The sequence below is a fragment of the Chionomys nivalis genome, chromosome 4, assembly GCF_950005125.1.
Source record: "Chionomys nivalis chromosome 4, mChiNiv1.1, whole genome shotgun sequence".
In the NCBI taxonomy this organism is placed as follows: Eukaryota; Metazoa; Chordata; class Mammalia; order Rodentia; family Cricetidae; genus Chionomys; species Chionomys nivalis.
This window is the reverse complement of record NC_080089.1, coordinates 101470679-101498660: the sequence shown is the minus strand read 5'-3', so window position 1 is coordinate 101498660 and position 27982 is coordinate 101470679. Positions and strand designations below refer to the sequence as shown.

The 27982-nt window shown below is 43.2% G+C and overlaps 1 protein-coding gene across 3 annotated transcripts in view; it reads right to left on the bottom strand.

Annotated features, from left to right (window-relative positions):
* Positions 1-27982, bottom strand: part of Cpne4 (copine 4) — a 471398-nt gene that overhangs the window by 94499 nt on the left and 348917 nt on the right. For all 3 annotated transcript variants that reach the window (XM_057768128.1, XM_057768130.1, XM_057768129.1), the window contains exons 6-7: positions 18938-19021; positions 13521-13610 (exon numbers count right to left, since the gene is read on the bottom strand). In XM_057768128.1, the coding sequence (XP_057624111.1) occupies positions 13521-13610; positions 18938-19021 (174 nt within the window). The remainder of the gene's footprint in view (positions 1-13520; positions 13611-18937; positions 19022-27982) is intronic.

The window sequence follows — 27982 nt, the reverse complement described above, 5'->3', positions numbered from 1 at the left end:
CTTATGAACCACAAGACCAACATGCCACGGAAAGTGTCCTTATGAACCACAAGACCAACATGCCACGGAAAGTGTCCTTATGAACCACAAGACCAACATGCCACGAAAAGTGTGCAACTGGAGCAACAGTAATAGCACAACAGCTATAGCAATGATCAACCCTCTGGGATTCAATTTGAGGCTCATTGCTTAAGATAGAATTCACGATTTGTACTATATCCCCAGTAAAAACCCACTGCTGAGGAGGTCTCATTCCGGGGTGAGGGGGCTTACTATTGATGTTCAATGAAATTGGCACGGCACCAAACTTCCTTTAAACACTTAGAGTTATACCCACAGACAAATGCTACTCCCAATCTTAAACAGAGAAGCTCTCTTCAGGGTGAGTGGTGAACGGCTGTCCAAGGTGCTGAGAATAAGCGACAGCTGAGTGCGAGTGAGCGTATTTAAACAGAACACTTTTGCTACAGCATCAGAAATGCAGGGAGCAAGACGGAAGATGGAACAGAAAGAATGTGAGAGAGAAGATAGGGAGGGAAGCTGGGAAAGGCTTTCTTTGGGTCAAGACAAGGCTATACCGAGAACATGATCTCATGGCAGCTGTGGTCCTACACTGAGTCTGTGCATGACTGGACCTGTCAGCCATCATCTGGAGGCTGGAGAGGTGCTCAGGGACCCAACTTCTCTCTGCTAAACTATTAGCTGTTGATGGATTCTGCAGGGGGCAATATACTCACTAAGGAGCCCAGGAGGTGTCAACGGACAGTTCCAAACCTATCTTCACACAAATGGCCCTAAATAAAATAAAGAGGCAGAAATATATGATTATGGGAAAGGGCTTAGAGGGAAATGGGGGGATGCAGAGGTGGGAGAAAGGTGAGTGGGTGGACGGTAAGAGTAATAGGAATGTATTGTAAGTATCTATGAAATTGTCAAAAATCAAAAAAAGTGATGCGATTTCAAAAGGGAGAAATCCCAGTCATGGTCCTGTTTAGAGGAAAGGACAGTGTAAACTGAATTCCTGAAAATGCTCGGTTTTATCATCTCCTTGGGTTTCTCATTAATTGGTGAGGAGACTACAATGTAGTGAACATGTTCATCTGGAATCCCAGGAAGAATATTGTTCTTGCTTAATCAACACTACAGTTTGAGAAGGGTCATCCACAGTCTGAGTCAGAGGTCTGGAAAGTTGCCTTGAAAGATTTCAGTGTTTATTTCTGCACAGCTAGATGTGTTTTTAACTTAACCTTGTCAATAGGGAGGTCTTCAAAGGTGGACTTGACCTCCTCAGAGGCATTTGCCTCTGAGTCTGTTCTGCAGAATATGGGTACACAGGCAGCCTTTATCTTACAACATAAGCACTAAATAGGAGCGTGGTTTATGGGGGTAGGGACCACCATCTATGGTTATCCTGGGCTTTTCTCTCTGGAAAGCATCTTCAACAGAATTATTGAACAAGACGGGAGGAGAGTATCTCTGAGGAAGAACAGCAGTTTTTATAAAGAGAGCCCTTGAGGCCAGGTTCCTTGTGTTCCAGTTACTGGTGTTCAGATACCAGAGATGATCCCTCTCTATATGGGTTGTGAAGAACATAGTTCTGTCAAATCAAATTATTAACACTTTATTAATTTTTTATAAATTAGCATTTTGGCCTCCAGACTATATACTGTCTCTTGTGTGAGTCAATTCTTCTAGGTCCTGTCAAGCATTTAGACAAATTCTTATTACTTGCACTGAAGAAGTTGGAGTCTACACCAGGCTCTGGCTGGAAATCCCAAACGAGAAGAGCCTTTTAGGTGATGTGAGGAGCCATCTCTCCACCTCTTCCTCATTCACCTCTCACTGCATGAGGCAGAGGTGTGGCTGGCCAATGTACTGTTTCCTCTCTCTGTCTCTCTCCCATACTTTTTCCCACACCCCCCCCCTCCCACTTTCCCATACTTCCCTCTCTCTCCTTTTTTTTTTTTTTTTTTTGAGACAGGGATTCTCTGGAATGAGCTCTATAGACCAGGCTATCCTCAAACTCACAGAGATACACTTGCTTTTGCCTCCCAAGTGCTGGGATTAAAGGCATGCACCACCATTGCCCAGCTAGTACCACCATGAGTATACCTGGTCTTGTCTGTTTCTTATCTTTATTGGGATAGTCAGAAAGTATTTGTGTTCCTTTCTAAATCATAAAAGGTCATAAAAGAAGGCAACCCCCTTGTTCTCAGAGAGCAAATAATTGGTTCCTTGCTAGGTTAGTAAGAAGTTTCTAGTTTCCTTCCTTGGCATTCAATTTAAGGCTCTGTTTCATGTCTACACACACACCATTGCCTTGACCTTCTACAGTCCTACTCTGATGGCCGAACCTGTTGCAGGCAGATGAGATCCTTGGAACACTGTACCTAGGAGGAGAAGCTGCTACACCCTCCGGCTCCGGAAGATACTCTGCTTAGCATCCCAGTGAGTGAGGTTCACTACCCTTGGCCTCAAGGACTCTCCTCACAAAAGCTAACTTCTTCCTTAGAGATGACTCTCCTAGTGTTTATTTGAAGATTCTATTGTGGAGGAAAAGCACACCGAATAGCCATAAACTGTACACCCACCCCAACACATCGCTAGCTAGTTAATGTTTATGCTGTGGGAGTGGAGTTGCATGCATACCCTGCAGAACTGACTCAGAGGCAAAGATCTCTCAGGGAGTCCACTCCCTTTTGACCTCCCTATTGACAAGGCCACATTAAAACATTTCCAAACATTGCAGAAACAAACAGCAAAATCCTTGGAGGCAACATTTTCCTTTTCAGTGTTAATAGCACAACACATGATGGAGTGAGTGGCTTAGATTAGCAAGCAAGCAAACCAACCAACAAATAAACCCGGGAAGGAGCAATCACTGTGGGTAGCACACAGCGTCCTTTGAATAAAGCAGCAAGTCTCGCCAGTTAGAATTATCCTACAGCGTATCAAGGGATGCTCTGAGTTCCCACTCAGACTATTTGTTTCTGCATTAGTGACTTTTCTCATTGCTTTAATAAAACACCTGACAGAAACAGCTTAGGAGAGTAAAGGCTTGCCTAGACTCCTGGTTCAGACGGCTTCAGTCTACCACAGCCCACAAAGCACTGTGGAATTAATGGCGGCCTGAGAGTGTGTGGTAGAGACTTCTCACCTGGTGACTGACCTGGAAACACACTGGAACCAGAGCTGGCCATAACCTTCAAAGGCCTCCGCCAGTGAATCACACCCACCACCAGTTAAGCTCCAACTCCACACCTAAAGACTCCTGAGCCTTCAAATTAGCGCCAAAGTGGGGAACCTAGCCACCCAAATGTGAGTCCGTGGAGGGCCTTTTAGACTCAAATTACATCCCTGTTTCCTTTCATCACGAAGCAGGGTCATCTCTCCTCTGATTTCATCCTGGAAGCTGGCCACCTATCACTTTCCAGCAAAGAACTAGCTTCAATGTGAGGAGACTGCCTCCCTTCAGAACAACTGTAAGTTACTCAGTTGGATGTCACCTGCACTGGGGAAACACGGTATCCAGAGGGACAAGGGGACTCCCTCTCAACTTTCATCTGAAGATCTCACCAGAGAAGTGATTGGTGTTGGCTCAGGACCCTAAGTTCACAACTCAATTGATGTCTCCAATTCTAAATCAGTCAAGAACTGACAGGTTCTCTTGACAGCCAGTTAAAGACTTGACATGGCCATGGACAATTTTGCTAATGAAAGAGTTTGCCATTACCTTGATATTGAAGCAGTGCCTACCGCTGACCTCATGCCCCTTGCTGGGTAGTTACTAAGCACAACAGGCAGAGGAGGATCCTCATTAACATTAGGGCCAGGACACACAGAGAGGGGATTTTCTATTCAATGAATGCTTGAAAGACTGGTGCGCGGGGGAAAGGAAGGGATGACACCTCTGCTGTGCTCTTCATTCATAGTGGCTGGGCCAGGAAAGCTCCTCTTCTTCCCACGTTATGAAACAGAAGAACCTGAGTGTCAGAAGTGCCATCCCCTCACAGGAGGTGACTGACAGGATGCAGGAAGTGCAGGCAGGAGCCAAGGCACCACAGACCAGCGATGTCAGGTCGAGGTCTCAAGTTCAGTCATGCTAACAGGAAGTGGATTATTTATTTATTGTGACAGAAGATTTATCATACTGCATTTACCATCAAATTATTTTTAAGTGCATAGCTCTGTAGCATTAAGCATGGCCGTACTGTGGTATAACCTTTATCAGCATCCATCACTGGAAAAGCTCTGTCTTCCTCACTAAAACTCATGTTCATTCAACACCAGCTCTAAAGAGTCTGCTTTGTACATTTCCTGAGCAAAACAGGATTTGATTTGGGAAGATGGTCTCTCTCTCTCTCCTTTCTCATTCTCTCCCCCCCCCCGATTCCCATTGATAAAACATCACCTTGATATTGAAGCAGTACCTACTGCCAACCCCATTTGCAGGAGACCTCACTCATCCGCCTTTGGAGCTACTAAACACAACAGGCAGAGGAGGGCTTTCCTGAGCAGCAGGGGCCTGGCACATGAAGAGGGGCAATTTTTTACTCAGTTGATGGAAAGGGTGATGTTTGGAGAAAGAGGAATGGATTATTAACACAGGGCAGCTGAAAACAGGAGGGGGCTTAAAGAGAAAGGGAGAGGCTGGGAGACAATTGGTCTGGACAGGTGTGTGTGTACAGTCACTGCCCTTCTGAACATGGATACGTAACTTAAGGTGTATCTGTCCCCTCAGAAAGTTTAATTGTACATGCTGGTATAAAATCTAGTTCAAAAGTCAAATAGACTTGGTTCTGTTCATGCCATTTACAAACTTTTTTGATCTAGGTGTTAAAATATTATTTTCTTCTTTTTCACCTCAGTTTTCTTTCTTTCTTTTTTTTTTTTTTTTTTTTTTTGGAATTTGAAGACAGGGTTTCTCCGTATTTTTTGGTTCCTGTCCTAGAACTAGCTCTTGTAGACCAGGCTGGCCTCGAACTCACAGAGATCCGCCTGTCTCTGCCTCCTGAGTGCTGGGATTAAAGGCGTGAGCCACCACCACCTGGCTTTCACCTCAATTTTCTCATCTGCAAAATGGTCAATAAAAACATTTCTCTATGTGAAAGTCAAATAGCAGATCATAAAAATCTCTTACTTCTTCTTTATAGGCATCTAACTAGACTGCATTAATCAGTTTGCCTTGCCACTCAGTGTGACTGGGCTATGCTACTGAGTTCTAGGAATTGGTTTCAGCTAAACCTTCTGGAGATCCAAAATCTCTGCTTTCTGTTTCCTGGATGCAAACTAGTAGTAGAGTGTAGGTGAGCCTCAAATACAAGGAACCGGAGCACCAGCCCAAGGCTTCTCTGATTATGTAGCCTGTGCAAGTCTGGCACTAGCTATGCAGAGCAGGGTGTCTCAAACTCATAGAGATCCACCTGCCAATGCCTCCCCCTGGTGTAGGATTAAAGGTGTGCGCCAACTGCATCCAGCAGAAGCCTGAGTTCTTGGATCATGAAGAAGCAGACATTGATTTGAATAGTTTATCTGTGCTTGTTAAATAAGCAAGACATAAACTTCTGTTACTTGGTGGCTCTCTATTGCTATGAGATTGCTCTTTTATTTCTTGTGTATGTGCATACGTGTGTAGACAGGCAGAAGGTGCCAGTGTCTTCTGGAGTTGCTTCCTCCCCTATGTCCTGAGACGATGTCTATCTCTGAGCCTAGAGCTTACTGCTAACTCAGCTAGACTAACTGGTGGGCTGGGGGATCGCTGCCTCTCCTGCAGTAGCCCCAGTGCTGGGATTACAGGTGCATTCAGGTGTGCCTGTCCTTTAATGGGCACTAGGGACCCCAACTCAGGCCCTCACGTTTGCACAACAAGCAGCCTCCCCACTGAGGTGTCTCAGCCCCCTGCCTGATTGTTTAAGCTAAGAGAATGACAGAGTTTAGTGAGAAAGCTTAAACCAAGTGCCCAGCACAGTTCTAGGAGCCTGGCGAAGACTTCTCAAATATTGTCTGTTCTTTAACAGAGACACTGGGGCACTAGACACCTGGCTTTAACCTAAGACTATGCTTACATAAGCTGTGAAATCTTGAATTGTTTTCTACAAAGCAGATCTCTAATTCCTCATTTGTGAAGGAAGACAATAAAAGGAAGAAATATTAAAAAGAAGAAGCTATGACCCTGTCTTGGTTCAGAAGCTTAGCTGATTCCTGAATTATTAAAACTGCTTTCCACTCCGTGGCATTGATCGCAGATCTCAGGTAGGATCCGGGATCAGGGGTGCCATTTACTCAAGTGGAATCAAGAATTCCAGCACCGCAGATAATTGAATCAAGAGGGACTTGGGTGAGTCTTCAATCCTCCTGTAAACTTCTGATCATTTAGGCAGCGTGAAGGAGTGACAGGCACAAGACCAGTAGCCCTGAGCCCAGAAGGCCACGAGGAAAGCACTTGAATCTGAACAGATTTCCAGAAAACATAATAGAACTGTGGGCATCCAAGTCCCACCCCCACTCAGCATTAGAAAGCAGTAGAGAGGGCAGAAGAGTTGCTTTCAATTGCCCAATAATGTCAGGCTCGTGACTACAATTTCCAATAATACTGAGCACAGTAATGGCCTCTTCAATTCTGGTGCCCCATAGTTTGCATAAGCCACATTAAAAACAAACAAACAAAAATCCCCCCCAAAACAAATAAATAAACAAAAAACTCAGAAAGCGTTGAAATAGCCCATGGAAAGTATAGTGATGAAGCTTCCTGCTATAGATTTGGGGTTTTATGGAGCTGAATGAGGACTGCTGCCAATGACTGAGAACTTGGGGTGGGGTTAAACTGGGGTGCCATATCATTCCTCCCTTATAATAAATCAGGTTTATTAGAGATAGTCAGAAATAAGGAAGAAAAATGTGTTTAAAGGATGGAGATAGACAAAAGATAATGGGTACATTGGAACCCAGAAGTTAAGAACCATGCGGGACTGGGGATAAAAAGCAAACGTCCAAGGCCAAGAGAGTCCGAAGCAAAACAGAGAACTTATGGAGAAAATAGAGTAGATTAAAGACAGCGTAGTCATAACATAGAAGGGGAGACACAGATAGTTGTATGAGGAAAGGGACAAATGCAAAGGGTTTCACAGAGTGAGAAGAACCGAACACACCCAGACATGCCCGCTTAGCTCTGTGTTGAGACGGCAGAAAGACAGCTGAAGCGCCAAATGGAGGGGCTGGTGGGAAGTCTGCGAGGTTGCAGAGGCACTGAGAAGGAGGCAGTGTCGTTTAGGGCAGGCTTAGCACATGGCTGAGTTCAGCACTGTGTAAAAGCTATTAAAAAAGAAGACTCTACCCTTACTGTTCTGGGGTTTTGACTTAACAGAGCACTCTAACGATCACTCAGAAGTCCAGCTTTGGGAGTGTCCGGTGACAACTTGGAAATATGACTGTTTTAAGCCAATCAGCACGGCAGCCAAAAAGGAAGAGCAGAAAGACGAGCAAAGCAGGAGGTGGGCAACAATATCACATGGAGGTCGCTTTTGATCTGCGTTCGGACTTCCTTTCTCACACCCACAGGTCTGATGTCCGCTTTGGCTTCCACACCTTCCTTTCTGTTACTCCAACTTCCTGAGGACGTTTTGTCTGTGCCTACCTCACCCTGACCTCAGTTACCAAGCTGGGCCTCTTGCCTGCGTAAGGAATGGGGGCTGGGGTCACAGAAATCACAGTCTCTCCTCTCAATCATCAGGGCAGTTAGCTGTCATCCACTCTTACTCCAAGGACATCATGGGAACTCTATAGAGGGGGGTCTCCAAGCTGCCTTTGTGATTGAGCTATTAGAAAAGCAGATAGAATCTGACCCTTTAGTGTGGGCAATTCAAAGTTCTTGGTGTGAGCTCATAGAGTCTGTCGAGATTGCTCTGATGTGCTATTTCCCCTCAGTACCAAGCACAATTTTGTGTCAGTAAATACTTTCTGATGGTGGTCCCCAATCCTCTATTTCTCTAAGAGCCCCCCATCTGGAAGAATCTTTGGTGAGCACTACACTGTCTCTTAAAAATTTAAGACTTGTGTGCGGGTCAAATCAAAGGAAATGATGAATACAGCGTTTCACCGAGTTGTTTTTTTGGAGAGTACTTTTCCCTTAATGGAACACTGAATGATTCAGGGTCTCAGACCTCATGAAATATCTTACATGTAGACATTTTTCTTGCTAACTGTTACAATGACATAAATGAAGCATTTTATTTGAGATGAAAAATATGCTTAGCGTGGTGATTTATTTTTTTAATAAATCAAATACAGGAGGAATGGATTCAAGAGGTAGTCAACAACTTGACATTCACATAAAGACATATTAGGAAAAGAGAATTATAAAAACCTTAAAATTCATGTTTTCAAAGCTTTGGTTTAGAAAGCAAAGAAAACTATTAAGCACCTGATATATGATGTGTGGGTTAGAAGAATTCAAGGGCCAACTCAAAGGAATTTTCTGTGCTCAAATATGGAATGATGCAGCGTGTTCAAAGATTAGTAGTAGCTGAAATAGACTGAAACGCTCATATGAAAATCCATGAATTTTTAATAATACCCAGGGCATTCTCATCAGGAAACAGAACTTGAATGTATTCAGGCCCCAAAGACCCATTTTAGGCAACAGAGAGTACAGGAAACACTTCAGGAGAGACCATACTGGCGTTTTCTTTAAGAAAACTGTACAAAAAAACAAAACTAAAAACACCAAGAGGGAACAAAAACTAATTTGCATTTGGTCTCATTTGCATCCTGGTCCTTGTTCAAAGAATAACAAAAGCCAGAAAAACAGGGGCTGGCGAGATGTCTCAGTGAATAAGGAGAGCTCGCTGCATAGGCATGAGATCAAAGCCACAGCACTCATGGAAAAAGCTATGTGTGGCCTCCTGTGTCTGTGCTGGTAACCTCAGCACTTTGTAGGAGTGGGGTGGAGGAAGGTTTGGTGGGGTTTGCTGGCTGTTAGCCTAGCTCCAGATTTAGTGACTTTGTCTCAAGGGAACCTGGTAAAAAGAGAGAGCAGGGCGCCCACCCACACATTCTCCTCTAACCCCAGCACTCATTTGGGTGCATGCACCTAAACGCATGTGAACATACACAACACACATGCATATACATGCACACATGAAAAAATAGAAAATCCAACTGTTTAATAAGTGAGTAAATCACTAGGAGAGAGGCAGATGGGCATAGGGGGCAGCATAGCTGATAGCATTAACAACCTCTAGTTAATATTCTCGGGCACGGGATGGTTTCATGGCTATGTCTTCATCTTTCAGTAGTACAACCTAGAGTATTTTCAGGTCAGGAAATATGGTGACTAAGATAGGGCCATGGCATAGTATGGCTTGGCCTCAGGCTCTTTTTTCTGGCTGGCTTTTCGTAGGAGAGTCCCACAGGCCTTTAAAACATCATCATTTTATGATGTAGCAAAACATGCAAATATTTCCTCCAGTTTGAAATATTCTTTTCCCTGATAATTTTAAAAGAAACAAGAGAAATTGGAGGTGGGTTGGGGTGTTCCCGAGAGCACCATATGCCTTCTTTCTGCTCACTGGGCTTCACAGGCGTTGACCCTGGTCTCGATTTAATGGCCCGGAGGTATGAGTGAGACAGGATGACATGTAGTTGGCCATAATGAATAACTGCTGAATCTGTGTGATGGTGTGAAGAGGGGACTGTCATAGCACTTTTAAAACTGCCTGTGTATTTAAATACTTTCATGTTAAATAAAGACATTTTGAAAAAAGTCATTTAGTCACTATTTTGACTTTTACCATGGATAGGAGTTCCAAACAAACCAACACACAAACAAACAAACGGATAAGCAAGCCAGTTATTTAAAAGTTGATATTCATGTAGCTGTTGCATACATAAGAAAGGCATTAAGATGATGTATTGGAACAAAAATTGTAACTATTAAGCTTGGATTTAAAAAACCTAACCTGACAGATGGTTTAAGAAATTCGCTTTTCGTTTTTGTTGGTTGGGAGAATAACACCCATATGATCAGAGCTCCTGGCTAGCAGCAGCATGGCTGTCTTTGGAGAAGGCCATGTTAGAGTGCCATAGCCGCTCCTGAAGCAAAATATCCAATAAATACAAACAAAAGCCTGAATAGGAAACCATCTGCCTTTCAGAAGGGCCCATTTTACAGTGAGTGGGTGATGCCACTTGGGGACCAGCATGCTAGTGGGGGTTGGGCTCTTCCTGAGGCTCAGGAATGTTCCTCCAAGCTCTCCCTGCCACCTTCATGCTTTCACAGGTCATTGCCAGAAACAGTTTGTGCATGTGAACTCCAGGCAAGACCTGGGTGTGCTGGGTGCCTGGAACACACACACACACACACACACACACATACACACACACCCCTGTATGTGCATCCTCCCTCCCACAAGGGTTTATAAAGTATTGATAAGTATGGCTAGGGAGCACCCCATAGGTATTAGAACCCCCAGGAAGGTTTCCTGTGAGTGGGAGAAAACTGAAGAGACTCAAATACAAGCAGTATGCTCCAGGAAAAGCGGAGGAATGAGGCGAGCATCCCAGGTCAGAGAGCTGACTCTAGTTAATCCTGCATGTGGAGAGAATACAGCCTGGGTCTGAGCACTGGGCAGAGGGAGAGTGGCAGAGAGGAAGGCAGGGAGGAGAGAAAGAGCAACATGGAAACTAGTGAAAGCTGCAAATGCTTAATCTCAGAAACGCTGGAAGGGGCGTATGAATCCCATCAGGAAACCCAATAGGAATGCAGATTCTTATGCCCGTTCTGTATCCTGAGTCAGAAACTGGCGGTCGGGGCTCGGCTCAGCCATTGCCACTTTAACAAGCCCTATAGGCATTATGGATACGTCAGGAGTTTGAGAACATTGTTCTCTTCCAGCAATTCTTAATTAAAAGTGATTTTACCCTCTAGAGAACGTTTTTCAATGTCTAAATATATTTTAGGTTATCAAATTGGTGAGAGGGAGGGAGGGAGGGAGGGAGGGAGGGAGGGAGGGAGGGAGGGAGAGAGAGAGAGAGAGAACAACGCTAAGCTTCCTATAATACACAGCACAGTCCACAGTCCCCCCAGAACAGTACCCAATGCGTCAGCTGGGAAGATGCTGAGAAACAGAGCCTTCATCCACGCTTCACTTCTCCTTCTTTTCCTTTCTTCCTTTATCCTTCCAGCTCTCTCTCTCTCTCTCTCTCTCTCTCTGTTTCTGCCTCTTTCCATCGGATTATCTGCGTATCTATCTCTTATGAGCTCCTGTTACCACAGAAATCTCAGAGCCCTCAACAGCCCACATTATTTACGTTATTATGCATTCAACCGTATCAAACACTCTTCTTTACCCACTCAGTAACTCCCAGTGACAAACACCAAAGAAGGAGCTGTTTTATCCCCAGCCCAAGGAAGACATTTATTGTCCTGAGCACGGCTCAGAGCAGAGTTGGTAATTGTCACCTGTACCCGAAGCTGCTCCTCTCAGGCATCTTTGAAAAGGACCTTCTACCAAGAAACCCAGGCAGAAGTCACATGTTTTGGCATGAATGAGAGTTTCTAGAGGTTTTCCTAAAATAACCATTTTTCTTAAGAGAAAGAGATAGGATTTGGATTTGTCATTACCACCGTGGAAGACGGCAAGTTCACTTGACAATTCAACCCCAAATTACACACAGAGTGGTGTTAAACAGAGATATATAACATTAAAGAGACTAGGACTTACCAAGCAGATGGGATCCTAACCTGAGTAATAACACTGAAACCGGAAGAACGTCACCCATCAGAACAGTCTCCAGAGTGAACTGGGTGAGGGGAATGCAGTCCCAAAGGCAAACAGTGGCAGGGCCTAGGATGAGCGTTGACTGTAACTGGACAAACTTGAGACTCACTGAGGAGGAAGATGACCTCGTAGGCACGCCTTTGGGGAAGTGTCTTGATCACGTGAAATGATGTGGGAAGTCCCATTTTCATTGTGGATGGGACTGACCTGTGTACGAGTGGAAGTGAGCTGAGCACCCTGCGCATGCGTGATTCATTGCTCTCTCCTGGCTGCAGATACACTGTGAGCAGCTGTTTCAAGTGCCTGATGCCTTCCCTCCCTCACCATGATGGACTGCAGCCTGGAACTACAAACTGAGATCAACACTTTCTCCCTTAAGTTGCTTTTGTTTAAGTATTTTTTATCACAGCAACAGGGAAAATACCAAGACAATTTTACAAGAATGTTCCCTAAAGGACAAGCATGAAGGTTTATTTGGAGTAGTGGGTGAACCATTCCTTTTGTCCCCATGTGGAGGGATGCCCTTGATTCTCAGCATCTGGAGCTAATGGCTGAGTTTCCGAACAGCCCTGCCTATGCCCTATTTTCCATTTCCCTCCGACAACTGTCTCCCGGTTTGCTCACGATCCAATGATCTAAAGGAGTCAATGGGACCCTGGATCTACTTGATAATCATGTTCTCACTGAACTTTAATCATCCATCTGATTTATAGACACTTTGTGTCCGATGAATTAGTGAGTCATCCGGAATCAAGAAAGTCAGCTCTGTGGCATTAGCAATGGAACGTCTTCTGCTTCCACAGCCAAGCGCAGGCCCGCCCACTGACCACAGCGGATGTCCACAGGCCCTGATTTCTGGCGTTTAGTCTGGTGTCCTCTCTCATGATTCCTGACCCTGCGAGTGCATGGACCCCGCACCCCCAACTTCTCATTCCCATAGTGCTCCAAACATTTGTGGTAGATTTTTAAAAATGGTCCTAAAACTTGGCAATTCTTCCCGTGGAGAGATAGAATCTATTATATTTGAATTTGGAGTAGTTATGTTACATACTTCGGCTTCTAGACTGTGGAAGAAGTAGCTGAGTTCTTAGCCTTGTACTCAGAGGCTTTGCAGCATCTTTTTGGCCTCTTGGAACACACGGTTACTCTAGGTGAAAGTTTAAGATAGTATGTATGATGATGACAGCTGAGGCTCAACCTCCCTCCCACCCTCCACTGCGTATGACACCCTGACAACCTCCAGACGTTGTCACCCTGTTCATAGGCGTTGGAACACAGATGCCTAACAGAGAGACCAAGCGAGCTCAGTCTAAGAACCACCAAACTGGCCCAAACCAGTTTGCCAATGCACAAAGTTATAAATTAAACGTGCTTACTATTTCAAACTATCATACTGGAGGGGGTTGGGGTTGGAGAGTCACACATTATATAGTCATGGATACTTAATGCAGAAATATTTTCCTTCCAGAAACTTCCAATTATACCCTGAAGTTATTACCACATTTTGTTTCTGAGAAGCCCCAGACTATCTTTTGACATAATACAGTAGGATTTATTTTGGGCTTTTGCATGAGCATTGATAGCGCTGGCAGTAGAAACAGCCTGCCTTTCTTCCATTAAGATTTTAAAAGGTGAGGTTTGGAAAACGTGACACAGCAAATCCAGTGTGCCAACGTTCATGTGTAAAGAAGAGGGAGGAGTCAATGCACTCTCAAATTCACATCTCTTGGATGTGGATCTGACCTTCAGCCGGCGGTCGGGATCTCCACTACACAGAGAATTCACCGATACTTTGAACGACTTCCAGGCCGGGCTTAAGTTATTCATCACAACCTGGGAAGAGAAAGGTATGAAGAGTGATTTGAAGAGTGAAAGCTTGACATTTTCATACTGCAACACAAAATCTACTCGAGAAGCCACAGCCATGCTTCTGAAAAGGACAAGTGTCTGGAATTTGTCGCTTGATGAAAACTTGAAGGAATATCTTAAAAGCGGTCACAAAGTGTATCATTATGGGCAGAACTGTGGCCACTGGCCAGATGTTGTTCCATGAGTAGCAACAGTGGCATTGTGATGTGGGAGTGATTTCTTTCTAATCTGTTGCTTTCATTGGTTAATTAATAAAGAAACTGCCTAGGCCCATTTGATAGGCCAACCCTTAGGTGGGTGGAATAAACAGAACAGAATGCTGGGAGAAAGAAGCCAAGTCAGTGAGTCGCCATGATTCTCTCACTCCAGACAGATGCAGGTTAAGATCTTTCCTGGTAAGCCAGCTCGTGGTGCTACACAGAATATTAGAAATGGGTTAGATCAAAATGTAAGAGCTAGCCAATAAGAGGCTGGAACTAATGGGTCAGACAGTGTTTAAAAGAATACAGTTTCTGTGTAATTATTTCAGGTAAAGCTGGCCGGGTAGCAGGAAGCAGCCCGCCGCTCCTACCACAGCAGCATTGCCCAGCATGTGGCTATAGGAGATGACCTTTTCTACAGTCAAAGGCCTGCAGTTGAGGCTTGGCTGCCTCTGACCACTGATAAGGGATTCCCCGGTCCCGCAGGACCATCAGTCTTATGACACGAATTCTTTCCCCTTGGAGTCAGCAGAGGAAAGGTATTTGGCATGGGTGGAGGGGTACTGTTGAAAAATCATCACCACTAGCTGGGGGGCTATGAGCAGTTCATGGTTGCTGGGGCCAGGGAGTCTTTTAGTCATGTGGTATAGCTCCTGGTGAGTTGTACATGCCCAGGAGATAATCCCACAACCATGCTCATACAAGCAGCCCACGTTAAACTCAGTGGGTCACACGAACACACAAAAAGACATCAAAGTAGGAGGCGAACTTTCGATCAGTCAGAAGGCATCCAGTGGGGGTGAAAGGTTAAGAGAGGGTTAAGGGTGACAAATGAACAAAATACACTATACATATATACATATATGACACACATACACACATATATGAAATACATATATACACATAGATACATACATAATACATATATACATATATAAACACACACACATACATACATACATACATACATACATACATACATACAGGAGAGTTTTGGTAATCTGTAACCTCGAGTCATATCAGGTCGGGGAGTCAGAGAACTTTCTAGATGAAGAATACCAAGAGCAATTTTCCATTAGCTGATCACAATCTCAATTAGAATAACATGGCTACTCTTCAAATTATAAACTAAGCCAGTAATATAGGACAATTTATTTAAAATCAGCTTACTAGTCATGAACTTGGCTGAATATTGACCAAGGGTCCATGGGACTTAATCCTGTCCTTTGATGATTTGAATAATTTGGTGTGGTTCAGTGTGAATAAAGTAGCAAACACGGACTCTAGGACAGGGGCTATTGAACTGTGGTTCCTGGACTTCTTACAAACAGAATATCTGGGCTTTATCCAGTCCTATAAACAGAGGCTTTGTAGGAAGATCTTCCAGGTTATCTGAACGAGGCCTAAGAACTATTGCACTCGGAACACACAAATGAAGTTAAATTGTTAAATTAAACTCTGCCATGTTAATCTTCCTTGATATGAAGTTTTTATGTAGACATCTTTGCAGATTTTTTTAAAAAATAATTCTGCCTCAAAATAATGTAATTATTTCACAAATGATTCCCACTTCTACTGAATTCTTTATTTCTTTATTTTCTATGAAGTATTGATTAGATCACAGATTCATTGTTAAGTTTATTTTAACATGTTAAAATACGGAAACAATGTTCCTCTGTGACTGTGTCTTATCTCCTGATATCCTGGGCATGATCAAATTATTGTGAGAAGGAGACCTGAATAATAAGGCCTGTGTTCATTTTAATTGCTTACATTCACTAGCAACATTTTAATGAAAATATTAAGGAGTGAAGATTTTTTTTGGGAAAATTGAATAGCAAATCAAATTTTAACTAAAAATTTCAAATCTATATGCATGCATGAGTGTACATCTATGAGTGTGTATGTTTGTGTGTGTGTGTGTATACACCAAGAGAGTAAAGCTGTGTGTTTATTTTGAACCTGCTGAGTAAGCAAGAGAAACCATCAATGCCATGTTATTTGATCTATTAGAAAGCTACGTGGTCAGCAATATTATGAGATTCCAAGAATTCCCCAGCACCGGGACAGGGGGCAGAAGTTGCAGAGTTTCTTGGGAACAGAAAAAGTTCCCAATATCAACAATTGCAGGACAACTGGCCGGCATCGTGGACAAGAGGGTCTTAGGAGAGAAGAACCCAACAGTATGCTGTGTGTATGTCTTCTCCTTTCCTCCGTTCACTGACTCAGCAAGAGGCATGAATGGACACCATTGCTCTGTCTTCCCCAAAGCTGATTTTACCATGGTAGCCTTGATAGCAGCAGGAAAGCATTTGGCGATAGTGAGACGGGAACCTGTACTTTCTACCCATAGCCAAGTTTCCAGGGACTGGAGCCCAGACAATCACACTGCTCTTCAGCACCCACATGGTCCCCCATTCATACAGCCAACTCTGCGCACTTAGCTATTTTTTAATTAAGCACATATTTTGGTGCCAGCCACATGCCAGATCATATCTGCTGTTGATCCATTTGAGAGTACTCAATTCTTGTCATCCTTAAAAATGACAGCATTCCCCTTTGCTGTTTCAGGAAAAAAATAATTTTATTGACAAAGCGACATGGTAGGAATATGATGCCCCCACTGTCACCCCGTGAAAAATCACTGGTGTTCCCGCTTCCTTTTCTTTGCCATTGGCACACACAGTCTCTCTGAGTGTCAGGTCATTCAGCACAGTTATTCTGTTTCCTTCTTAGGGAATTTCTCGTGTTATGGCTTGCAAATCTAATAAAATAACGGAGATTGGAGTTGGTTGCTGCATTAATTACTTTCCTTATTATGATGACAAATGCCTGACCAAAGCAACGAACACAGGAAGGTGTATTTTGTCGTTGTAACAAGGAGAGCATGGCAGTAGGAGTGTGTGGTCACATTGCATGAGAATGAGACAGCAATGAGAAGAATACGGGCACTCTGCTTGCTTTCTCCTTCTTATTTATCCTGAGACTCCAGCCCACAGGATTGTGCTGCTCACATCGGCTCCTTCCCCAGCATAGCCAATCCTCTCTGGAACTGTCCACACACGCCCCTGTGGTGGTTCACAAGAAAATGGTCCCCCAAAGGGAGTGGCATTTTTAAGAGGTGTGGCTTTGTTGGAGTAGGTGTGGCCTTGTTGGAGGAAGTGTGTCACTGTGGGGTGGACTTTGAGGTCTAGGCTCAAGCTACTCCAAGTGTGACAAACCATTTCCTATTGCCTTCCGATCGTGATGTAGCCAGCACCATGTCTGTCTATGCGCTGCCATGCTCTCTATCATTATAAGGGACTGAACCTCTGAAACTGTCGGCTGCCACCTCAGTTAAATGTTTTCCTTTATAAGAGTTGCTGTGGTCATAGTGTCCTTTCACAGCAATACAAACCCTAATTAAGACAACCCCATAGGTGTTTTGGTTTTTGGTTTTTTGTTATTGTTGTTGTTATTTTCTTTCTAGGTTATTCTAAACCCTATCAAGTTGACAGTGGAGGTTAGCTACCACAGGCACTGGTCATACCAGGGCTTTATGGTAGGGGATGACATAGGATAAGATTTGTTACAGTATAGCTCTAAAATGTCTCCCACAGACATATATTTGGACATTTTTTTTCCTAGTTGGTGGCATCTTCTGAACACCTGTGGAACCTTTGGGAAATACTGCCAGCTAGGAGGCATTGACCACAATGCAGGGCCCTGTTTCTGGTCCTGGCTCCATTTCCTGATCCTCCAAGATGTAGATAAGCCCCATTGCACAAATCTGTGCCTTGGACAGCACACTTCAGCTGCTCTGCCTCCTCTCCCACAGCAGGCTGTATTCCTTGACAGCAAGAGCAAAAACAAAGCTCTCAGCCTTCATATTGCTTCTGCCGGGTATTTGGGCACAGGGCTAATGAAAGTAGTGAACAGGGGACCCTTAGGAGGCAGAATGAGTGAGAAGGAGCACAGCTTGACCCAGTGACCCAGTGGCTGTGATAACAGGGCAGGAGCTCACATGACAGCTTCAGGATAAGTATTTTCCCCGAGTAAGCATATTGCCTTACAAACTCAGTGAAGCTGACTCGAACAGTGCCTACGTAAATCTCAGCTCCACTTGTCACCAGTTGTGAAATATGGGAAATGGTGTGACTGTCCCAAAGTCCAGTTCCTTTGACTGGAAAGTGGGGAGAACAATATTTCTACAAAGGAATAAGAAGTAAAATACTGCATGTAAATCATTCCAGATGATGCTTCCTTCCCGGTTGTCTCATTAAATGTTAGATCGTACCATAGTCAATGTTTTCTACATTTACTCTCTCTGTGTGTGTGTGTGTGCATGCATACATACACACATGTGAACATGTGGTTGCCTACCCATTGCAGTGCATGGCCAGAGGTCAGAGAACAAGTTTACGGGGTCAGTTTTTTCTTTCACATGTAGGTTCTGGGGATCAAACTCAGGTCACCAGACTGAGCCACCTTGCTGGTCCTGGTATTCTTACTTTATTACAAATAAATTGCTGGTTGCCTGTGTTAGAAGTCAATGATGTGAAAATGGGACTTGAAGGGGGGGTGTCTTTTCTTCAAATTTATAAAATTAGAGTAAAAACCCAAGTCTAAAATGCAGAGGATTATCTTGAGGAGAGAGGTCCCAGGTATTTGTGTGTAAACCAACATGGAAGGGGAACCGCGATGGCCCCCAAGCCCAGACAAAGAACTACAGACCACAAAGGACTGGTCAGAGCAGGAGAAATAGCCTTCCCCGGAGAAGAGCCCCTCAACAGGTTTTTTACAATACCAAGCGGTCACCTCTGAAATCATACAAGCAACATTTTATAGACTAAGCAGGCTGTATTTCTATGTCTAAGAATACTACACACTCACACACACACACACATACACACACACACTAAAGAAAAAGAGGTCGTGAATTTGAGAGAGCCAAGAGGCACATGGGTGGGGTTGGAGAGAGGACAGTGAAGGAGGAAATGGTATTATTATATTTTAACTTCAAAAACACTGAAAATGGTCTGCAGAAAAGGGAAAGGAATCTGGATGCTTCTCTGCTGACCTCCTCAGAGGGCGGCACCACAGGTTTCTTACCTCCGTCCGGTGCACAAGCTGCTGAGTTGCGTCATCATTCATTCTGAAAATTTCCAGAAATGGGTCGGACTTACTGAAGAAATCCTAAAATAGATAAACAGAATTAAGGTTTCTTTCTTCTTCTTTTTTTCTCTTCTGAACTTGATCTAGTGCTGAACCCTGGGAGTCTTAATTATCATAAACTACCCCCTGACTTCCTGTGGAATGGGGGCCAGCATGCCATTTCTTTTCGAAAGCTCAGCCTCAACTTTACCGCTTTCACTTCCTTGCCCTGAAGCAGGGCACACCACCCTTATTTACTGTGTTCTCATCCTCTAATCCACTCCCTGGCCTGGAATTAGCTGCATCCAAACTCCGGGGTCTTTGTAAAATATCTGTTAGGCTGTACTCTGAAGGTCTTTTCACAGATGGATTCAAATGCCAGTTTGTTGAGAAGTGAGATAGCTGTTGTCTCAAATACGTCAACCGTGATTATTGCAGAGCCAGTGTCTGACCACTTTGATGTCTGGATCACTTACGTATCTGTCTCTATTATCTGTTTCTTGGTTCTGCTTCTTGGTATGTTTGTTACTTGTGATGAAATAAGCACCACATAAAGAAGATTACAAAGGTTTTAGATTCATCCTCAGTATTTATTAAGAAGCTAGAATGAAGGCAGTGCCTTGAATCTAATCAGGATTAAGCTATTCAAAGATTGGATTCCTCCATAAGTCTTTAATAAAAGGAATCCATCTATATCCGAGTCCTTTCCTCCTTGGGTGCTGTCCTTGGAGTGATCTGAAAGTCAGCGTTTGTGGAGAAGGTTCTCCCTGGTGAGAACGCAAGACTCCCTGTGGGCTGTTAGTCTCTATGATGAGAACGCAAGACTCCCTGTGGGCTGTTAGTCTATCCTTTTTTGGCTTTAGGTTTGTGTTCACTTTCTCTGTTGCTGTCTGTTAATTAATGAAGGCCTTGAGAGGCGAAGCCCATGGCTGCACCCCTCCTCTGTAGCATCCCTATTCTCTCAGTGGTCCTGAACTTCCAGCTTTCCTTTTCCTACCCTAGAAGTCTATTAAAAGTTGTGCTCAGTTTTTTTTTTTTCTAGACACTTCCTGAGAGGCTTCACAGTCTCTATATCCATGCTATTTAAGGAACCAGGCTTGCATGGGAAAGCTGCACAGACTATCTGAATTATCTTACTGGCCTTCTTCTCTGCTCAGTTCTAGGTCCCTTCATCTTCATTTGGATCCCTTCCCTGCCTGAGAACACACGGACAGATGCCCCTTGTGTCTTTTCTAACACTTATGGACGCTTCTAGCAGGCGGAAGAGCCCATACAAACAGGCACTTCATGACCAGCATCAGAAACTACAGAATTTGCATCCTCCTTATAATTATTTTTATACAGTAGTTGGCAAATTCTCAGAAAGGAGGAGCGATGCCTGGTTGTCACTTACATGTTTACTATTTACTTTCTCAGCAGTTTACACAGTGCATACTTTCTTGGTATTTTACAGTGTATACACTTTAGTAGTATACACCTGGTGCTTACTGAAGGAACACAGGCATGGATGAATATAGAAATAATGAAGTAACGAATGAATGAACAAGCCCTTGGCATAGAATAAGAAGCCATCCATTCCATAGTCTTACTCACACACTCTTGTCAGCCCCACCCCCATCTAAACTGTAACAAAACAGAATTCAATCTATATTTGCCCTAACAGCCATTGAGTTTACAAGCTGTCATCTGACATTATTCTATTTCCCATTGGCTTCCTTTTGTAACATTTTCTTCTCTACCAAAGTCTTACCAGTTGTCTTCACGTTGATCTTAGCAAAGAGTTTTCAGGGTGTGTGAAGGCCATGGTCTTTGTGCTGGCGTTAGAATCAAAGGAACACTAGTATCTCATTGTGCTCTCTAAGCATCATCGAGTTTGGTGGGAAGTATAAGAAATGATATGGCTTATCTAAAGAATGAAGGAGTAAGTATGCAGGGTTCTTTAGAGAGGAGGGATGTAATCCATTTGACTGTAGAAAGCGACTGTGAAGGGTCTGTATTCTAGAACAGGAATACTGTTAAAGAATAAATATGGAGAGGAGTAGAAGAAGCAGCCTAATTTAAATGTGCGTGTGGCTGGTGGCTGAAGACAATGCTGGCAAAGTAGCCTCCATAGTAAAGGCCAACTGATGGTCATTAGGTCTTTGCTATCATGTATAGAAAGCACAGAGCTACCAAAGTACCATGAGGAAGAAAACAGCACAATTAGATGCCATGAATATCCGTCTACACAGGACTGCTGTACATATGAACACTGTGTTGATTTAAATAGGTATGACCCTCATAGACTCATGAGTTTGAATGCTTGGCCTATAGAGAGTGCCATTTTGGAAGGTGTGGCCTTGTTGGAGTAGGTGTGATCTTGTGGGAGGAAGTATGTCACTATGGAGGCGGGCTTTGAGGTCTCATATATGCTCAAGCTACACCCAGTGTGGTGCATAGTTCACTTCTGTTGCCTGTGGATCAAGATGTAGAACTCTCAGCTCCTTCTCCAGTACCATGTCTGCCTACATGTAGCCCATGCTTTTTACCATGATGATAATGGACTAAACCTCTAAAACTGTAAGCCACCCAATTAAACGCTGTCCTTTATAAAAGTTGTCGTGGTCATGGTGTCCCTTCACAGCAATGGAAACCCTAAGTGATGCACACATACATAGACTGTAGAAGCACACACAACACCTGCAGAGGTTCAAGTCAGATGGGACATAGAGAGGGACCAGTAGACATAGGGTCCCACATCCAACCAAGAAGCTATTTGCAATTGATACCCATTGGTAAAGGAAAAATTGATTATTTTTTTCCAAAGGAGTGTCATTGGGTATATCAAAAAACTACATTCTAGGGAAGACCACTAGTAGCCTAGAAGCAGTTGGCCAACACAAACGAAACAGATAACATGGTTTGGGGTAGGGGATTATCTTGTTTAAGCATATTTTGATTTTTTATTATTTATCTTGATTTTAATGTTCAAGGCTCGCTTGGTTTGTTTGTTTATTTATTTATTTAGAGAAAGAGAGGGCACATGAATTTCAGTAGGTTTGGAGGTGGGGAAGATGTGGGAGGAGTTGGGCATAGAAAAACACAATCAAAATATATTTTATGAAGAAATATTTAAATTCAAATAATTTTACAAAGAATATAAGCATAGAAACTTTGTAGAGCAACCTAGAAAGAGAAGAGCTGGGTAATAGGGGAATTCCCTTCTCTACTACATTCTTCCCTGTTCAACCTGAGAATCAAACACCAGCTCTTTCACTCAATATCTGGAAGTATGACAGTACCAAAGCCTTCCTCTTACCAAGAACCCACAATATCTACTGTCTTCATTAGCCTAACCCACAAACCTGTCTCATCCCCAAATGACCCATTTATCTTTCAGACACACTTGTAGCTGATTTGCATGCACCTGTCAAGGCATTTTCATCTTAGCCTATTTCTGTTTCCATATATACATCTAAAAATATTGTTGCCACCCTCTCTTCCCCCTTCCCTTATGGATGTGAGCCACATTCGCTTGTTCCTGTGTGCCCATGGGCCCCTGATTTGCCTCCATAAATAGATTATTGTCCCCTCAGGGGATGTTTATGAGTTATACTTAAAAATTGCTGACCACAGTAAAGGAACTCCATCATTTATTTTAATTTGCCCTCCTTATTGAAAATTTAAAACTTTTCTTAACATCATTTTTACTTCAAAATGGAAAATGTAGAAAAATACAAGATAAAAATAGAAATATGGAAAACAAGCATAACAATCATCTGTAACATGGTGCTTGGAAGATGAAGTTTGTATTGTTCATTTCTCTCCTGGAAACCAAGAAGACAGAAGTTGGTAAGAGGCCTCATAGAACTCTGTAGCTCTCAGACATCCTCAGAGAAGCTTCTTTGTGCAGAGGATGGTGGCTAATATGGAATTTATAAGTAGCCAGAGTACAGAGAATAAATGTCCGTGGAGAGGGCTCAGCCACCAATAGTACCCAATATGTATCCTATTCCTGTCCATAAGACTCAGGGACCCTTGTGGAAGGGAAGATGGTAAGAGCCACAGGTCAGGGAAAATCAGAATGAAAACATCTGGACACAGCATGACCTCTGCACAGAAGTTGTGGTTGCCTGCACAAAGCCTGTATAACATCAAGCCAGTGAACATTCCAGCATGGAGAGGGGAGGGACCTATGAACTCTCACACTGAGCTGAGGATCTATTGACAGTTGATGGCAGTATGGGGGCAGAGATTAGTTTTCTTTAAAGGTATGGTTCTGTGTTCCAGTAAACAGCCCCACAAATTGGACTCGCTTGATTATTTAAGACAGAGAGACAGAGAGACGATAGACACATAGTTGGGAAGGATTGGAATGGGTAGACCAAGGAAAAATTAGGGGATGAATATGCTAAAATATATATTGTATGCATGAATGAAATTCTCAAAAAATGTAGTAAAAACACTGTATTACAAAAAAGAAATTAGTGGGAGGCAACAGGTTTATTCAAGACTTCCGAGTTGCCGGGCGGTGGTGGTGCATGCCTTTAATCCTAGCACTCGGGAGGCAGAGGCAGGCAGATCTTTGTGAGTTCAAGGCCAGCCTGGTCTACAACAGCTAGCTCCAGGACAGGCTCCAAAGCTACAGAGAAACCCTGTCTCGAAAAACAAAAAACAAACAAACAAAACAACAACAACAACAATGAAGGACTTCATTCAAATCTATCATCTCAGTAGTCCAACGTGTTATATAGATGCTGCCTCCCGGCCTCCAGATAAAAACCTTCATCTTGGAGGGAAGCTCATTAATCCACTGACTGTTAAGGGAGGTAAAACAGTGGAATATCTTATATTTTTGGTTGTGAGCCCAGTCTTTAACAGCTGAGCCATCTCTCCAGCCCTAAGAGTGGAAAATCTTAAGACAAAATGTTTACAGGGAGGTGAAACAATGGGATGGTGGAAGGGGAGGTGAAATATTCCATCCACTGGGAAACTTGTTAAACTCAGGAAGTAAACGATTCAAAAATCACTTCAAGAAGTTCCCAAAATTGAGCAGATTCACTAGGCCCTCTCTTCCCAAGAGCATTTATAAGTATTAAGGTTTGCTGAGAGATGGTACCAGACAAACTGAGCTGCTAAGAAGAGGTTCAGACCTGATAAGCAGTCTGGAAGAAGCAGAGACCAGCAGAGCTGTCTGGATGAGAGTCAGACCAACCAGGTCACCAGAAAGGACACCCAACCAACCTGTTGAGCTTCCTGCAGGTTGCACAGTACAGTGCCCTCTAGGTTCCCAGCTTTTGTGAGATGTCACTCATACTGGGATGGACTTTGGTGATACTGCTATCTCTGAGTCATTTCTTTTCTTATAAATAACCCTTCACCCACTGTAAATAACCCTGATAAAGCTCATTGGTCCACCAAGTCAGACTTTGGTGTTATCTGTATTTTGGTTTGTTATCGTACTAGTGGTTCCTCATCTGAGAAGAGCAGAAGTCTCATCATGTCCCTCAGGAACAGTGTCTCACAGCACAGGGTATAAAGGTCTTATGGGACACAGAAGGGTTCCACTGAGATAATGGGTGGGATCCGCTGGGTGAGGAGAGGTCCTTCTCTCTACAAGATCGATTGTCTCCTTGTTCTCTTCTTGGACGTCATTAACAGATTGATCTCATGGGGCTGTGTCTGCATTTTCTTTTTAGAGAAATGCATTACTCTTCAGTGAGTCAATTCATATGAACAGAGGAGATGGGGGGACGCTGGAGATGAAGGACTTACAAGGACTGTCCGCTGAAAAAGATGGATCCTTAAAAGATTAGGGGAAGGATGGAGAGGGGAGGCAAAAGCTAAAGCCACAATTTCTCTCCTTTTATCACCATTTCCCTCCTTCACAACAACCAACTAAAAGGCAGGAGAGATGTGTCTCAGTGGGAGAGGTTGCCTGTCACCAAGTCAAATATCTTTCTGGTCTACACAACTCAAAATGTAGTAGGAGGAGATAGTAGATTCCTGAAAGTTAACACACACACATACACAGAGAGAGAGAGAGAGAGACAGAGACACAGAGACAGAGACACACAGAGAGAATGAAGACATAATAACCAACTTAAATGTTTTGTATATTTTCTGTTTCAATTGATATGAATATATTCTCTCACATTTTACTCAGTCATATGCTAAAACGCTCTATTTCAGTTCACAATTTTTAAAAGAAGACATGTGTGTGTGTGTGTGTGTGTATGTATGTATGTATGTATGTATGTATGTATTCTATCTGCATGTATGCCAGAAAAGGGCATTAGATCCCACTATCTCACTAGAGATGGTTGTGAGCTACCATGTGGCCGCTGGGAATTGAACTCAGGACATCTGGAAGAACAGCCAGTGCTCTTAACCACTGAGCCATTTCTCCAGGCCCTTACTTCACATTGTTTAAAAATGTGTATTGGGGTATGAATAAGAATCCCTGGAAGGAAGCTGGGTTTGCCAAGGCGATTGACTAATTAGAACTTCAACAATGGGCAAATGTTGCCAATCCAGAGCCAAATTATCCTAGAGAGAATGTTTACTCCTTTAGTAGCCGCTGATTGCTCTCTCTGTACATGACCTAACATCTTTTGTGACTGTTAGGTGGATTCCTTGGAATGTATGAACAGAGCCCTAGTTCCACCAACCAAGAATGCTGCCAGACAGCATCAGAGGCCAATAGCAGTTCCCCCGGCTTTGCTGTAACTGACTACCTAAGGTACCTGCCAATGGAGTTGAAAAGTGTTTTTCTTTCATGACTGTTTAAATTATATTGCTATAAACATTTTATGGAATGGCTCCCTCATTAAAGCGTGCTGTTTGAGAAAAAAATCTAAATCTGGTACAATGGCCCCTGGCACATTGGGGCTGCTTAGTAACTACAATTTTTCCGTCGTCTATGCAGACTGGACCACAGTTCCCAGGCAGTCACACACAGACACCGGGAAGCACAGGACAGCGAGTAAAGAGTTCACATCTCTTTAAAGCAGGAGTTAGCCAACTACAGCATGAGGCCATGGTCCCTCGTATGTGGCTCTGGAATAAACCATCCCTGTTATTCCTATGATATGAGAACAGTTTCTTTAATTGACAAGGGTTCACATAAAGATGCTGTGAGGGTATCAGAATATGAAAGGAAGAGGAGTTATATGCAGTCTCCAGCTTCATGTATGTGGAAATCTAATATGCTATGCATGGCTTTAGCATTACTCTCAAATTCGAACCCTCCCACTTCCACTCTGGATAGTCCTGGGCATAGGTTTAATGTCTTATGGCCTTAGTTTTTCATCCACAGAGTGGAGAGTCTCACTCTTGTTCCACAGTAGTGTGGGGAGGGTAGAAGAGCTGTCCACATGAATCGAGTGTCTGTTACATGCTATACTCATAAACGTTGGCTTCAATTGATATGAATATATTCTCTCACATTTTACTTGGTCATATGCTAAAACGCTCTATTTCAGTTCACAATTTTTAAAAGAAGACATATATGTGTGTGTGTGTGTATTCTATCTGCATGTATGCCAGAAAAGGGCATTAGATCCCACTATCTCACTAGAGATGGTTGTGAGCTACCATGTGGCCGCTGGGAATTGAACTCAGGACATCTGGAAGAACAGCCAGTGCTCTTAACCACTGAGCCATTTCTCCAGGCCCTTACTTCACATTGTCATGCAGACACTGTGAAGAACTATCCAAATATGGAGATAATGATAATTTGATTCCTGGAAACAAAACCACTCAAAAGCAATTCAAAAAGTATCCATGCAGATAATAGTTATCTTCAAAACCATGACTCTGGGCACACTCAGTTGTTTGGTCACCTTAATCTTCACTCTTCAGCTTTCTTTGCATTGAAGCAGGCTTTGGGACAATTGGTTCTGATGAAAGTGAATAAATCAGGCCTTTTAATCAAGTTCTGCTAAAGTGGGTCATTTAATATCCTGAAGGTCATGATACTTTGCTCTGTAATCCAGTATGAAAGAAATTTGTTTAAATGAGAGGGCAGAGTAATGGTCCCTAAAGACTGGCAAGGAGGGAGGAGTGGGTAGAAGGAGGTGGAGAAAACGAAATACAGAGAGAGGCCCACTCTAGTGTTCTAGAGCAACGTGGGGTGACTAGGGAGTTTGTGGTGCTTTCAAGAACTATAAAGAAAGACTGAAAAAGTTCCCAACAAATAGCAATAACAAATGTTTAAGGAGTTAAAAATGTTAATTTCTATAATACACTCATTATACACTGAACGTGTATAATGAGATTATCATACAAATATTTGTCCATTTTTTTTAAAAAAGAAAAGAAAAGAAGATGCTCTACATCCATATTTCTATTGTTCCTTTCACAATAGCCAGGAAATCAAATCTGCCCAGAAGTATCAACTGATGAATGGATAAGGAAAATGGGGCAGAGTTACACAATGGAGTTCTGTTCAGCCATAAACAAACAGGAAGCTATGGAATGTGCAGGAAGCTGGAAGGAGCTAGAAGACAGCATATTAACCCAAACTATCCAGGCTCTGATAGATAAATCCCAAATATCCTCTCCCATACATGCCTCCCAGCTTCTGACTGTTACATGTGTGTGTCTTAGTGGGACTATGTGGATAAAGGCCAGAAATCCAGAAAGGGTCCATGGGAAACAGGAGGGGCCGGAGAAGGTAATAGAACAAAGTGGAAGGGGGGGATACTGGGGATAAAAGGGGTGCAGAGGAGGAAAGGGGAGTAGGGTAATAGGTGTGCATGAGGGAGGAGAATCAGCCAAAAGCAAACATGCATGAAAAAATCATGAGGAAACCCATTCTTTGGTAAGTAAATTTTAAAAGTATAGCTTCCCTAAAGAAACAGAGAGAAAAATAAGCAGTACATATCCACTATGTAGTCTTTGAACAGAACCTGGATTTGTAGAAGAACTGGAAGAAAAAGGCTGCCATATCCAGACTCCATGGATAGTTTACTTTGTGAGCATAGGCAAAATTTTAAGCTCCCTATGTTCTATCTGTAAGTT